Source organism: Drosophila miranda, assembly GCF_003369915.1.
Source record: "Drosophila miranda strain MSH22 chromosome Y unlocalized genomic scaffold, D.miranda_PacBio2.1 Contig_Y2_pilon, whole genome shotgun sequence".
Lineage (NCBI taxonomy): Eukaryota > Metazoa > Arthropoda > Insecta > Diptera > Drosophilidae > Drosophila > Drosophila miranda.
Genome location: NW_022881614.1, coordinates 8,048,102 through 8,062,458, shown reverse-complemented (window position 1 = coordinate 8,062,458; position 14,357 = coordinate 8,048,102). Strand labels below are relative to the sequence as shown.

The following is a 14,357-nucleotide window of genomic DNA, read 5'->3' as shown; positions in this document are numbered from 1 at the left end:
GAGTGTGGATACCAAATTTGGTTGCTCTGGCTCTTATAGGTTCTGAGATCCTTGAACTCATATTTTGCAATTGGCAAAACCGACCATGAAACCTGTGTGTTAGAGAGAGAATGAGCGAGAAAGAATGAAATTATTTTCTTGATTCTGGCTATAATAATTATACGATCTGGCTGAGATCTTACATTCTAAAACATATAGTCATCCTCTACGATTCTGAGTTTTTGGTTTTATCGTATCTTTAAAAATGTGGATGCCACAGATTTTCGTCCTTTGTGGGGGCGGAAGTGGGCGGGGCGAAGTTTTGAAATATTTTTGTAGCAGTGACATATCACAGAAGTCTGGATACAAAACATCGTTGCTCTAGCTCTTATAGTCTTTGAGCACTAGGCGCTGAAGGGGACGGACAGACGGACAGACGGACAGACAGACATGGCTCAATCGAATCGGCTATTGATTCTGATCAAGAATATATATACTTTATGGGGTCGGAAACGATTCCTTCTGGACGGGACACACATCCACTTTTACCACAAATCTAATATACCCCAATACTCATTTTGAGTATCGGGTATAATTAGCAAAATATCCAGCAAAAACATTTATTTATTAACGTATTATAACATGGAAAAACATCGTAATAGTAATATAATGTGATGAATCGATTGCGAAATAATTGTCAATTATTTAGTGTGAAATGTCAGTGTGATATAAGAGTAACAATATATATAGGTGTAGGGTATAATCTGGTTTCAATACAATATTTGCTAGCTAAACATGTACTTAAAGATATAGCTGGATGTGGCCACAGGGTCAATGATGGGGAGACTCTTAAGATCCGTTACGGTACCGGGTTCCGTTCCAGTTATCAGGTGCTCTTTCCATTCGCGATGCTCTCCAGCTTCTCGATGATCTTGTTCATGTCCATGTCCTTGGCGACCTTAACATACATGGTCTTCCGTACCTCGTGGAAGGCTGCCCACGCGGGAAGCTCCTTAGCGAGGAGCTTCAGGTGCGCCTCAATTTCCTGGGGCGTTAGGTTGGCCCGGAAACTGTTCTGGATCTTCTTGATAATTACCTCGAGGGTGAGCACCCCCTTGCGCTCCGTCACGAACACGTTGCGTAAATGTAGCGCCAGTTCCGGCAGGCGCGAGTACTTAGTTGCCTCCTGGTCCTGCGATGGCCGCCTTGTCATGGCTTCCAGGGCTTTAGCCGCCTGCTTGGCCCGAATCTTTTCGATCAGCGTCTTGGGCAGGCCCTTGAGCAGATTTGAAGTGGCGTCTGGGACAGGGCACTCTTTCACCGTGGGCGTGGCAGTAGACGTTTCGGGTATTGCATTTACTCCTTTTTCCTTTCCTTCTGTTGTTGCTGCTGTCTTTTGTTGTGGGTCCGCTTCTGGAGGCTTGGAGTTGGCAGTAACATTGGATACAGCAGCAGCAGCTTGCTTGTCGGCCTTCACCTTGGCCTCGTAGCGGACCATCGCTCTCTCTATAGGCGTGGCGCAGTTGAACAGATTGCGAGCCGTCGAGATTATGTCCTTGGCCGTGGAGTACTTCTCCACATTCGGGGGCTGGGGCAGTTGAGCCAACTCCACCTCTAGACAGTTCTCCAGCTCGAACTGGGGATGCCAGCGAGTTAGCGCCTTCTCAATGAAGATCGGGGGGTCCAGTGAGCGAAGGAACTTGGCGTGCGCCTGCTTTACACGATCGAGCAGAAGGTTCTGGAATCGATGCATACGCGCCGTCTTGACGTGTGGATTCATGGACGTCGACTGGGCCGACGCTAGCACATCGTCTTCGTTGATCTTCTTGTGGCGCTGATGCGGCTGCGTCTGCTCCTGCACCTCCTCCGGTACCGGCTCCACATTGGGGCTGATCATTAGCTGGTAGTAATCCGCCTTGGATACCGAGCCAAAGTTTCGCATCTTCATTTGACTAAAGATGAAGGCCTCGGGATAGACAGCCTTGATCTGGGCCAGATGCAGCTCGGTAAAGTTCTTGCGCAGCATTCGTTGCACAGCCGGCTTCAGCTTCTTGAACGTGATGCACTCCATGCGGTTATGGAACATGGCCACCACCGAGTCCAGGCCCTTGAAGACGTCCAGCAAATACCGATACTTGTACGGCAGCGGGAGCTGCCCTGCCTTGCTGGTCTCCGCAAGGCTGGCGTAGCGCTTGTAGGCCGGCACTTCCACCAGCTTGACAGGCGACCCATTCTTGGCCGGACTGAAGTGCAGGCGCTTGGAGGCGTCCGTGTGCCGCGGCGACATCAGCTCATGTTTGTCCGGTGTGGGTGGCGGCAGTTTGGTGGGTGTCTTGAAGGTCTTCAGGGGGCTGCAATGACAGGGGATGGGAAACGATCATCAGTTCCTATTCGAAACAATTCCTATACACACTTAGGCCATACACTTGGACCCACCCCGAATGGGCAGGAAAGCCGTTACAGAAAAAGGTTCCTGCTACCTGAGGTGCACGCACATTCCCATGCGATCCTAACAAAGGATACACATGGAAGAAAACAACCCCCGAAGGGGAAAGCGAGAGGGAAGGTCAGGCCGGAATGTAACGTTGGCGAAGGGTAAACATAGCACAGCACACATGCATGCATGCTGAGGGCAACATAAATTCAAGTACACGAGAATGTTGTATCATAGTGATGGCTCGAGCAAGTCGTCAGTTACTCTGCTGGAGAAATGCCATTTCAGCAATTGGACGCTTGAATAACAGAGACTCGGAGCGACCCAGAGCGACCTCGATTGCAGCAGACACAGCAACAATTTGGCTGGGCTTTTGGCGTTCGGTATTGATGTTACCCGGTTTTTCGCTGGCCAGCTGTACTCTACTCTGGCGCTGTTTACGCCGATTCTAGGCCACAGCAAACAGTTTGAAATTATTGTGGAAGGCAGCAGTGCCATCGGAAATTTGCATTACTCCTATTCTTGTGCTTCTTACCTTGTCAGCACCTCTAGCTCAATGGTGTCGAACTCCTTCAGCTGCACAGACAGGCTCGCCTTTGATGGGGAGGGGCCGGCCTCGCGGAGTCGACGATTGCGCTCCTCCTGCTCCTTGCGCTTCTGCTCGAGGGCCGCCTTGCGGGCCAAGACCGCCTTCAGCTCCTGCATATTGGCGCTGCGCGAGATCTTGTTCTTCACTTCATCGAAGGTTAGCTGGCGTTTCAGGTCGCAGTGCTTGATGGGCGAGGCCGCCTTGAGGATCTGTTTGGTGGGCGTGCGCATGCCCCGTTGCATGTTGTCCGCATTCTGTTGGCTAGTAATGGTGAAGCTCACTTTTGGCGTCTGCTCGTTAACCGGCAGCAGCAGTTGCTCCTCGTCGATCTTGGTGGCCGTCTGCTTCCTGGGTGAGAGCGTCCCCTTGCGAATGTACTGTACCAGCTTGGGCTGCTTGATATGGGGCTCCAGCTTGGCTGGCTTCTTCTTGGTCGCCGTCTCTTGAGGGGTGACAATCAGCTTGGTGCTGCGACCTGAGCGGGTGCGCATCCCGCTGGCCGCCGCCTTGAGGGTGTCGATATCTGCATCTTGGGCCTTGGCTGGGGCTGGGCTTTGCGGCTGGGCAGACTGCGCAGGCTCCACAAGACGCTGCAATGGGCAAGAGTTTCCATGAAAATAAGATTTTCGAAAATGGCCGCAGGATGATGCAGTCGCACCAACACACACAGACAAACTCAATAACAATCTTGGGCACTGTGATGGTCACGTTTTTGGTCCAACTTACCCGATTCTTAATTGTGATAGCATCATCGAGAGCGGCGCGTTTGCGATTAGTAAAAAATGCTGCTACCGATGGCTGAGCCATTTCTTTGTGGTCTGATTTATAGTTGCAGTTTAAATTGTATGCTTATTTCACTTTTGGCACGTCCGGTCTTTGCTTCTTATTTCACTTATTTTTTCCTTTATCAGTCCTTTATCGTCGTGCCACAGCACTGCTCAAATTACAAATGGGCCACGACTTTTCTCAAGATGCAATTTCCCTCCAAAAATTATTATTGCGCCAAAACGCGGGCAGTGTTTGAAAGAGACGATTGAGCAGTGCTAGAAAGTGCGTACGATATATCGATATATCGCACGAAGTATTACAAGATGCCGAACAGAAAACAGCTGATAGCAGCAGGGTTGTTTTAGTAAAAACTACTATTGCGGATTTTTAGCTGTGTGCGTGGAATTGCACATTTTTGACTGCATTTCCGAGCGTTTTGCAATGTTTGCGATCCGAAGTGCTATTGGATTAGTATGTTAAGGCGTACCGAACCATGTAAGTTGGCCATAATCGACCTTTCAGGGCAACAAACGAGCTGCTGGCAAACTAATCACTGCGCAAAAATGCTTATAAAGTGTGTACTAACCATAGCCAGAGGAGAAAGCGAGTCGGCAATAGACACCTGGCTGGCTTTCGCAGTGTGTGAGTGAGCAAGGGCTAGACCTTAAGCAATAATGACGTTCCTGCTTACGTTACGTCGTTTACCAAGTGGCAGGCCCTGTTTTCGATAACACACAACACACAGCAGAGCAGTAGTCGACGACTGATTGTTTGATTTTTCCATGAAATAAAACATATATTTTTATACCAAAATAGTAAGCGATCGACTCTTTCATAGTATTAAGCCGAAGTGAAGACTATTTGCTGTGCAGTTGGCATCTGATGCCCACATTCTCGTGAGCGTTCAATGTGCTAATTTCGTCCCGATTTTTCGTGCAGAAATCCAGTTGTCAAAGCAAAGGCAAACGGCAAACGCAGAAGCAGCAGCAGCGGTGTCAATTTGGAACAAGTGGGAGCCCCGAGGCAAGTAGACGATTCGGTTTTTTTGTTGTAGGCGTGCGAATACAGCAAAAACACAATACAAGCGTAAAACATTGTACATTGCCTTATTGAGATCTGTGCACGTTGTTTCTTCTTCTTTCCCTTTTCACTCCGCACAACAGCTGTTACACACACACAGTTACTGCCACAGCCACACAGTCGGCGGAAAAAGCAAAAATAATACGCGAAAAGCAATAGACAGAACATCATGAACGCCAAAGCTGACGTCAACCGACGCGTTTTGACCATTCAAGCGAAGAAGAAGCGTCATAAAAACAACAAGAAGCGGGGCAAGCAGAACGGTGTGGTAGCTGGGAATCCGTCACAGGAACCGCAGCAACAGCAACAGCAGCAGAATTCCCAGACTGAAAACTGTGCTACGGCAGCAGCACCAGAAAATGCTAATAATAGCCCCAGTAAGCCCGAAGTGCATCCGTCTGGCAGCGTTGGAATCGCACCCGCCGCTGTCCCCACCTCCTTTAGTAAGGCCACAGCAACGGCCACATCCACGTCAAGCGGCGGGTCGGGCAGCACCCCAGAGACCTCCAACCACTATCAGCCGCCGTCGCAATTGCAATCGCAAATGCAATCACAGTCGAAGAGCAATCACAATCAGCAGCAACAGCAAAAGCAGCAGCAGCAGCAGCAGCCGCCGCGCAGCTCCTCGAACGAGTCGTACGAGTCGGAGCTGAACAGCGAGAACGAGGAGCAGGAGCTGAAGGAGGACTACTGCAAGGGTGGCTACCATCCTGTCAACATTGGTGACCTCTTTCAGGGTAAGACTGGCACCTGTTTGCACCCCACACCACACAATCTACACTCTACACTCCCCAAAACCCATCCGAACACGAATTGGGTTTCGGGCTGCTGTCCTGTCACTTCAACCGTGGTAACCCACAACGCCACCCATTCCCAGTTGGGTGCTCAATTAAATGCCTGGATAGGTGGCCATATTGGCCTTTCGAGCAGGGCCTCCGCCCAAAAAACCGATTAACAACAACAACAGGTTGCCAATGGGTCTCTGTGCGAAAGCTTTCCCACAGATAAATCGAATTCTATCCGTGCGTTTTGCTGTGCCCTTTTCAGGGGGTGCTTTTCCGTTGAGTGGGAGGGGCAGGGCAGCTCGTGTTGTGACAACGGCAACAACAGTGACAGTAAAAAGGGGCTGTCACCGTTTTTGACATCCACCCACAATCCTCTCGGATGCATCCACTCTGCAGCATTTTCCTTCCGAACGAAAGCGCCGCCCCCCCCCAGTCGTCATCCCGGATACTCCTGTCAGCTGCATGTTTTCCCCAGCAGATCCATTTGCCTGCCCAGCAGCTCTGACAAAACCTAATCCCCGTCAAACTTTCAACAACATTACGATAAAAGAGCCTGATAACGAAAATCTAATGTCTAAACGAGCGCCTGATGTTGTTGCATATGCCTATATGTGAAAACATTCCGCCCATCTTTCAGTCGTGCTTCACGATGTTGCAAAAACCTCAAAAGTACAAATGGAACGTTTCCCTATATTGACAGCTCCCAGGCCTGGGCTTTAGAATTGCTTCACAGACTTTGCTCGTTCAAAATCCCTTAAAGGTCCACCCACAGTCTGTGCGTTCCACAACCAGAGGGGCGTAGGCTGACTGCTGAAGGACTGCGTTTAATTGAATTTAATCCAAGGGTAAACGATGGAGAGTAGTCTCGCTCTCGCGATTTAGTCGTGGAGTGTCAGTGGGGTGATTAAAATGGATTTGCTGCTATCAGAGGCGAATATTTGTGATTTCATTTTTCTGAGTGGTTGTGTTGTGCCCATTTTGAACTTTAACCCTGAAGAACAAACAGCATTAATTTCATTATCGCTCCCCAGGTCGCTATCATGTCATCCGGAAGTTGGGCTGGGGCCACTTCTCTACCGTCTGGCTGTGCTGGGATCTGCAGGAGAAGCGCTACGTGGCCATCAAGGTTGTAAAGTCGGCGCCGCATTTTGCCGAGACGGCCAAGGATGAGATCAAGATACTCAGAACGGTGCGCGAGACGGATCCGTCCAATCCGCGCCGCCAAAAGACCGTGCAGATGCTGGATGACTTCAAGATTAGTGGGGTAAACGGGACCCACATTTGCATGGTGTTTGAAGTGCTGGGCGACAATCTGCTGAAGCTCATCCGCAAGTCCAATTACCGCGGCATACCACTGGCCAACGTAAAGGCCATTACGCGCCAAATACTGGAGGGCCTGGACTACTTGCACACCTGCTGCAAAATCATCCACACAGACATCAAGCCTGAGAACGTGCTGCTATGCGTGGACGAGCCGCATGTGCGCTCCATGGCCACTGAGGCCACCAAGCTGTACTGCATGAACTCCAAGATGTACCCGTCGCTGGTCAGTCGGGCGCCCAAGGAGTATCGCGAGCCCCAGATCACCGGCAAGATGAGCAAGAACAAGAAAAAAAAGCTCAAGAAGAAGGCGAAGAAGCGCATGGAGCTGTTCAAGAAGCAGCGGGACTATCTCGAGCAGACCGGGCAGTCAGCTGCAGACGCAAATGCTGCTGAGGTCCAGGCGGACTGTGTCGCGAACCACAATGCAAATTCGGTGCAGAATGGCGATGTTGCCATCTCCGATGGAGAGGAGGACTTAGACGTGGACGTAAAGCTGGAACAAGATCCAGAAGAGAACGACGGTGATGATGAGGATGTGGCTGTTGAGCAGCCTGTGGTGCCCAAGCAGGAGACGGAGCCGGAAGGGGAGGCCATCAGCCACCAGGCACCGGGAGATAATACTGAGAAAGCCAAAAAGAAGAAGAAGCGAAAGAACAAGAGTAAGTATCCCGCGTTCCCCTGTCGATACCCATTAATTGTCATCTCTTTACCCCTTCCTGGATCAGACAAATCCAACCAGTCTCAATCTCAGCAGCCTCAGCAGCAATTTGAGAACTCGACGAGCAGCGGCGACAATATCAATGCCGGGAAGAGCGGCGTCCACACCAACGGCAGTAGCAGCAACAGCAACAGCAATAGCAATAGCACAGTTAAGGGACAATCAAATGGCGCGGCAGACGGCAAGAAGATGCCGCTTCGACCTAAACAGGAGAAGCAGCAAGAGCAGCAATCGTATCAGCCGCTGAACAACAACAACTCCAGTTCGAAGCAGACTTCGAACAGTAATTCGAAAATCTCAAGCAACTCAATGTCGAACTCCTCGTCGGCCACCAATGAACCATATTCCGATCCGGGAGTGCCGCCGGCGCCACCTCCGCCGCTGTCAAAGCACAGGCCGAAGCGAGAGCCGGCTCTGGAGGAGTGCAACGTGCAAGTGAAGATTGCCGATCTGGGCAATGCCTGCTGGGTCGATCGCCACTTCACGGAGGACATTCAGACGCGGCAGTATCGATCACTTGAGGTGATCCTGGGCTCGGGCTACGACACATCGGCAGACATCTGGAGCACTGCCTGCATGGTCTTCGAGCTGGCCACGGGAGACTATCTCTTTGAGCCACACTCCGGCGACACGTACTCCCGGGACGAGGATCACTTGGCCCATATCATAGAGCTGCTCGGCCCCATACCCCGTCACATCGTGTTCCGCGGCACCTATGCCCAGCAGACGTTCAGCAGGAACGGGGAGCTCCGCAACATAACGGGACTGAAGCCCTGGGGTCTGATGGATGTGCTGCTAGAGAAGTACGAGTGGCTGAACAGCGAGGCGGAATCATTCGCCTCCTTCCTTAAGCCCATGCTAGAGTTCGATCCGGCAAAGCGAGCCACCGCTGCGGAGTGTCTGCAGCATCCCTGGCTTAGATAAGATACGATGCCACCTGGTTGTTGGTTGCGTGCCACCCAGCCAGCAGCTGATGGAGCAGGGGCCGTAGGACTAAGAGAGGCAGGAGCAACCTTTGTAGAGTCATCGGCATCTGTGGCCACATTGGCCTCCATTTCATCAGTTGCGTCTACATCGGCTGCAGATATGGCACCGCCCACACCTCATCCACATGCGGCTAATTCAACATCCACAGTCCGTACAGCGCCGGCCACACCCATGCGACGACGCATCATCAACGACGACGCCGAGCGGGATGTTTTAGAGATGCTTGATCTAAATGTTTCCCAGATGGAGGAGTCACAGCCATATCCGAAGTCCAAATCTCAGCGCATTTTCTGGCGTAAAGCGTTACGGCGCGTCTTCCAGCGCCGCAAGTGACATCAGCGGCGGCGTCGACGACGGGACTTGCCCCGTTGGCATCGTCCCGCCCGTCGCTGCCGGCGTCGCAACCTGGCCGAGCGTGTGCGTCGCATCTGCGCCTGCTGCTCCTACGGCCAGATTCTGCTGCGGGCCGCCCGCGTTGCCCTACTCAGCTGCATCCGTTGGCGAACGCGCGGCAACATACGCAACAGCAACTTCTAGCAATCACTAAACACCACAGCCAATCAGCAACCAGCGACCGACGGCCAGCAAACAGTAACCAGCAACCAACAACCATCAACCAGGAACCACGGAAAGGCGCTAATATGCCTGATCTACACCTGCTCCCACGTGAACCAATTTGAATTATATCGTTTAATGTTAATGATGAGATATCCATTCGGTTTAGTTTTTAGATATGCCAGGTCTTTATTTATTTCCTGTGTTTTACATCGACAATTAGACTATTTTCGTTGGTACATAAGAAATTAAACACTGTATTACTACCTAGACCTACACCCACCCTACCACTAATCCTGTACATAGGACAGCCGGCACTTTGCCTGGTCGGTGCTCATGTCCGTGCCCTTACCCGTACCGTGACCCCATAATCGACCATGCACCATCCAACTTGTTGACAGAAACCCCCACAACATGAATCATTTAATCGCAAAGGCCCCAAACAACTATACAATATATAGATAAATGTCTATTTGTTAGTGTACATTTAGCCAAGAGGCGAATCGGTAAATGTAGCACACGAGTAAATAGCGAGTTTATAGCGAACATAGTTAATTGAACTAGAGTCCATTGGTCTGCAAGGGCCGAAAAGGAGTTTTTTTATTAGCATATGTCGATGGAAATGTACATGGGAAAGCATTCATTAATGAGCTGAAAATAACAATAATACAAACGTAGCTAATTGGTTTATCCTCGGTTGAGAGACCGTCTGAACAAACTGATATCAAGCCACGAGTAGTAGAAGAAAAAGCAAACCAGAACTTCAAGAGCACTACCAACAAAAAATTAGGTTACAACAGCCACAAGTGAATCCAATCTTACATCTTAAGCGGAACTAAGTAGTATGCAAAAGAATATCAATGTAGCTGCCACTAACAAAATATTGTTCAACATTTAATAATAGCGCAAGAAACACAATTAAGAAACACTAATTAAACAAAATATCGGTAGAGAAATATTCGAAAATCTCACAACCAACACACAAACATCCGCAAACACACACCATTTTGACACACGAATACTAACGAGGGGGAACGTTGTGAGTTGCTGCGGACACCGCAACTCTACGGTTATACCCGATACTAAGTCAGTATGGCTCTCCTCCGGCAGACGCTGCTAATATTAAACGACACGACAAAGAGTGCGTGCGAGAGAGACAGAAAATCAGTCAGCGTGACATCGTTCGCTGCGTAGCCACTGCAAATTGATTTGTTCCTATTGGCTATAAAAATGATCTGATCTGATCCAGATTCAGCAATCTGATAGATATGGTCATTATCTATGATTCTGCGTTTTTAGTTTTCTCGAATGTGCAATATTGTGGATGCAACAGATTTTCGTCCTTTGCATGGTGTTTGAAGTGCTGGGCGACAATCTGCTGAAGCTCATCCGCAAGTCCAATTACCGCGGCATACCACTGGCCAACGTAAAGGCCATTACGCGCCAAATACTGGAGGGCCTGGACTACTTGCACACCTGCTGCAAAATCATCCACACAGACATCAAGCCTGAGAACGTGCTGCTATGCGTGGACGAGCCGCATGTGCGCTCCATGGCCACTGAGGCCACCAAGCTGTACTGCATGAACTCCAAGATGTACCCGTCGCTGGTCAGTCGGGCGCCCAAGGAGTATCGCGAGCCCCAGATCACCGGCAAGATGAGCAAGAACAAGAAAAAAAAGCTCAAGAAGAAGGCGAAGAAGCGCATGGAGCTGTTCAAGAAGCAGCGGGACTATCTCGAGCAGACCGGGCAGTCAGCTGCAGACGCAAATGCTGCTGAGGTCCAGGCGGACTGTGTCGCGAACCACAATGCAAATTCGGTGCAGAATGGCGATGTTGCCATCTCCGATGGAGAGGAGGACTTAGACGTGGACGTAAAGCTGGAACAAGATCCAGAAGAGAACGACGGTGATGATGAGGATGTGGCTGTTGAGCAGCCTGTGGTGCCCAAGCAGGAGACGGAGCCGGAAGGGGAGGCCATCAGCCACCAGGCACCGGGAGATAATACTGAGAAAGCCAAAAAGAAGAAGAAGCGAAAGAACAAGAGTAAGTATCCCGCGTTCCCCTGTCGATACCCATTAATTGTCATCTCTTTACCCCTTCCTGGATCAGACAAATCCAACCAGTCTCAATCTCAGCAGCCTCAGCAGCAATTTGAGAACTCGACGAGCAGCGGCGACAATATCAATGCCGGGAAGAGCGGCGTCCACACCAACGGCAGTAGCAGCAACAGCAACAGCAATAGCAATAGCACAGTTAAGGGACAATCAAATGGCGCGGCAGACGGCAAGAAGATGCCGCTTCGACCTAAACAGGAGAAGCAGCAAGAGCAGCAATCGTATCAGCCGCTGAACAACAACAACTCCAGTTCGAAGCAGACTTCGAACAGTAATTCGAAAATCTCAAGCAACTCAATGTCGAACTCCTCGTCGGCCACCAATGAACCATATTCCGATCCGGGAGTGCCGCCGGCGCCACCTCCGCCGCTGTCAAAGCACAGGCCGAAGCGAGAGCCGGCTCTGGAGGAGTGCAACGTGCAAGTGAAGATTGCCGATCTGGGCAATGCCTGCTGGGTCGATCGCCACTTCACGGAGGACATTCAGACGCGGCAGTATCGATCACTTGAGGTGATCCTGGGATCGGGCTACGACACATCGGCAGACATCTGGAGCACTGCCTGCATGGTCTTCGAGCTGGCCACGGGAGACTATCTCTTTGAGCCACACTCCGGCGACACGTACTCCCGGGACGAGGATCACTTGGCCCATATCATAGAGCTGCTCGGCCCCATACCCCGTCACATCGTGTTCCGCGGCACCTATGCCCAGCAGACGTTCAGCCGGAACGGGGAGCTCCGCAACATAACGGGACTGAAGCCCTGGGGTCTGATGGATGTGCTGCTAGAGAAGTACGAGTGGCTGAACAGCGAGGCGGAATCATTCGCCTCCTTCCTTAAGCCCATGCTAGAGTTCGATCCGGCAAAGCGAGCCACCGCTGCGGAGTGTCTGCAGCATCCGTGGCTTAGATAAGATACGATGCCACCTGGTTGTTGGTTGCGTGCCACCCAGCCAGCAGCTGATGGAGCAGGGGCCGTAGGACTAAGAGAGGCAGGAGCAACCTTTGTAGAGTCATCGGCATCTGTGGCCACATTGGCCTCCATTTCATCAGTTGCGTCTACATCGGCTGCAGATATGGCAGCGCTCAGAGCTCGTCCCTATTCGGTAGCACCGTTCATGGCTGTCTCAGCACCGCCCACACCTCATCCACATGCGGCTAATTCAACATCCACAGTCCGTACAGCGCCGGCCACACCCATGCGACGACGCATCATCAACGACGACGCCGAGCGGGATGTTTTAGAGATGCTTGATCTAAATGTTTTCCAGATGGAGGAGTCACAGCCATATCCGAAGTCCAAATCTCAGCGCATTTTCTGGCGTAAAGCGTTACGGCGCGTCTTCCAGCGCCGCAAGTGACATCAGCGGCGGCGTCGACGACGGGACTTGCCCCGTTGGCATCGTCCCGCCCGTCGCTGCCGGCGTCGCAACCTGGCCGAGCGTGTGCGTCGCATCTGCGCCTGCTGCTCCTACGGCCAGATTCTGCTGCGGGCCGCCCGCGTTGCCCTACTCAGCTGCATCCGTTGGCGAACGCGCGGCAACATACGCAACAGCAACTTCTAGCAATCACTAAACACCACAGCCAATCAGCAACCAGCGACCGACGGCCAGCAAACAGTAACCAGCAACCAACAACCATCAACCAGGAACCACGGAAAGGCGCTAATATGCCTGATCTACACCTGCTCCCACGTGAACCAATTTGAATTATATCGTTTAATGTTAATGATGAGATATCCATTCGGTTTAGTTTTTAGATATGCCAGGTCTTTATTTATTTCCTGTGTTTTACATCGACAATTAGACTATTTTCGTTGGTACATAAGAAATTAAACACTGTATTACTACCTAGACCTACACCCACCCTACCACTAATCCTGTACATAGGACAGCCGGCACTTTGCCTGGTCGGTGCTCATGTCCGTGCCCTTACCCGTACCGTGACCCCATAATCGACCATGCACCATCCAACTTGTTGACAGAAACCCCCACAACATGAATCATTTAATCGCAAAGGCCCCAAACAACTATACAATATATAGATAAATGTCTATTTGTTAGTGTACATTTAGCCAAGAGGCGAATCGGTAAATGTAGCACACGAGTAAATAGCGAGTTTATAGCGAACATAGTTAATTGAACTAGAGTCCATTGGTCTGCAAGGGCCGAAAAGGAGTTTTTTTATTAGCATATGTCGATGGAAATGTACATGGGAAAGCATTCATTAATGAGCTGAAAATAACAATAATACAAACGTAGCTAATTGGTTTATCCTCGGTTGAGAGACCGTCTGAACAAACTGATATCAAGCCACGAGTAGTAGAAGAAAAAGCAAACCAGAACTTCAAGAGCACTACCAACAAAAAATTAGGTTACAACAGCCACAAGTGAATCCAATCTTACATCTTAAGCGGAACTAAGTAGTATGCAAAAGAATATCAATGTAGCTGCCACTAACAAAATATTGTTCAACATTTAATAATAGCGCAAGAAACACAATTAAGAAACACTAATTAAACAAAATATCGGTAGAGAAATATTCGAAAATCTCACAACCAACACACAAACATCCGCAAACACACACCATTTTGACACACGAATACTAACGAGGGGGAACGTTGTGAGTTGCTGCGGACACCGCAACTCTACGGTTATACCCGATACTAAGTCAGTATGGCTCTCCTCCGGCAGACGCTGCTTATATTAAACGACACGACAAAGAGTGCGTGCGAGAGAGACAGAAAATCAGTCAGCGTGACATCGTTCGCTGCGTAGCCACTGCAAATTGATTTGTTCCTATTGGCTATAAAAATGATCTGATCTGATCCAGATTCAGCAATCTGATAGATATGGTCATTATCTATGATTCTGCGTTTTTAGTTTTCTCGAATGTGCAATATTGTGGATGCAACAGATTTTCGTCCTTTGTGGTGGCGGAAGGGGGTGGGGCGAAATTCTGAGATAAACGTTTTATAGTGAGATCTAACAGAAGTGCGGATACCAAATTTGGTTACTCTAGCCTT

General features: G+C 50.2%; 3 protein-coding genes across 4 annotated transcripts; 2 read left to right on the top strand and 1 right to left on the bottom strand.

Moving 5' to 3' along the window:
- Window positions 1-670: 670 nt before the first annotated feature.
- Window positions 671-4,061, bottom strand: LOC117192413 (DNA replication factor Cdt1-like). The gene is made up of 3 exons (XM_033397083.1): window positions 3,729-4,061; window positions 2,949-3,592; window positions 671-2,330 (listed from the first exon to the last, which is right to left on the bottom strand). The coding sequence occupies exons 1-3, from the start codon at window positions 3,807-3,809 to the stop codon at window positions 866-868; spliced, it is 2,190 nt and encodes a 729-aa protein (XP_033252974.1). The 5' UTR covers window positions 3,810-4,061; the 3' UTR covers window positions 671-865.
- An 875-nt stretch (window positions 4,062-4,936) lies between these two features.
- On the top strand, window positions 4,937-13,185 carry LOC108159405 (SRSF protein kinase 3). 2 transcript variants are annotated; one of them, XM_033397082.1, is made up of 4 exons: window positions 4,937-5,587; window positions 6,667-6,923; window positions 10,570-11,263; window positions 11,330-13,185. In XM_033397082.1, the coding sequence occupies exons 1-4, from the start codon at window positions 5,020-5,022 to the stop codon at window positions 12,244-12,246; spliced, it is 2,436 nt and encodes an 811-aa protein (XP_033252973.1). In that variant the 5' UTR covers window positions 4,937-5,019; the 3' UTR covers window positions 12,247-13,185. The 2 variants fall into 2 exon arrangements, with proteins under 2 accessions (XP_033252973.1, XP_017148135.2); XM_017292646.2 differs by lacking the exons at window positions 10,570-11,263; window positions 11,330-13,185 and adding an exon at window positions 7,684-10,136 and having other exon boundaries at window positions 6,667-7,617.
- LOC108159407 lies at window positions 12,246-13,833 on the top strand. Its single transcript, XM_017292648.2, has one exon. It carries the CDS (start codon window positions 12,253-12,255, stop codon window positions 12,691-12,693), a length of 441 nt encoding a protein of 146 aa, XP_017148137.2. The 5' UTR covers window positions 12,246-12,252; the 3' UTR covers window positions 12,694-13,833.
- The last annotated feature ends 524 nt before the right edge of the window (window positions 13,834-14,357 follow it).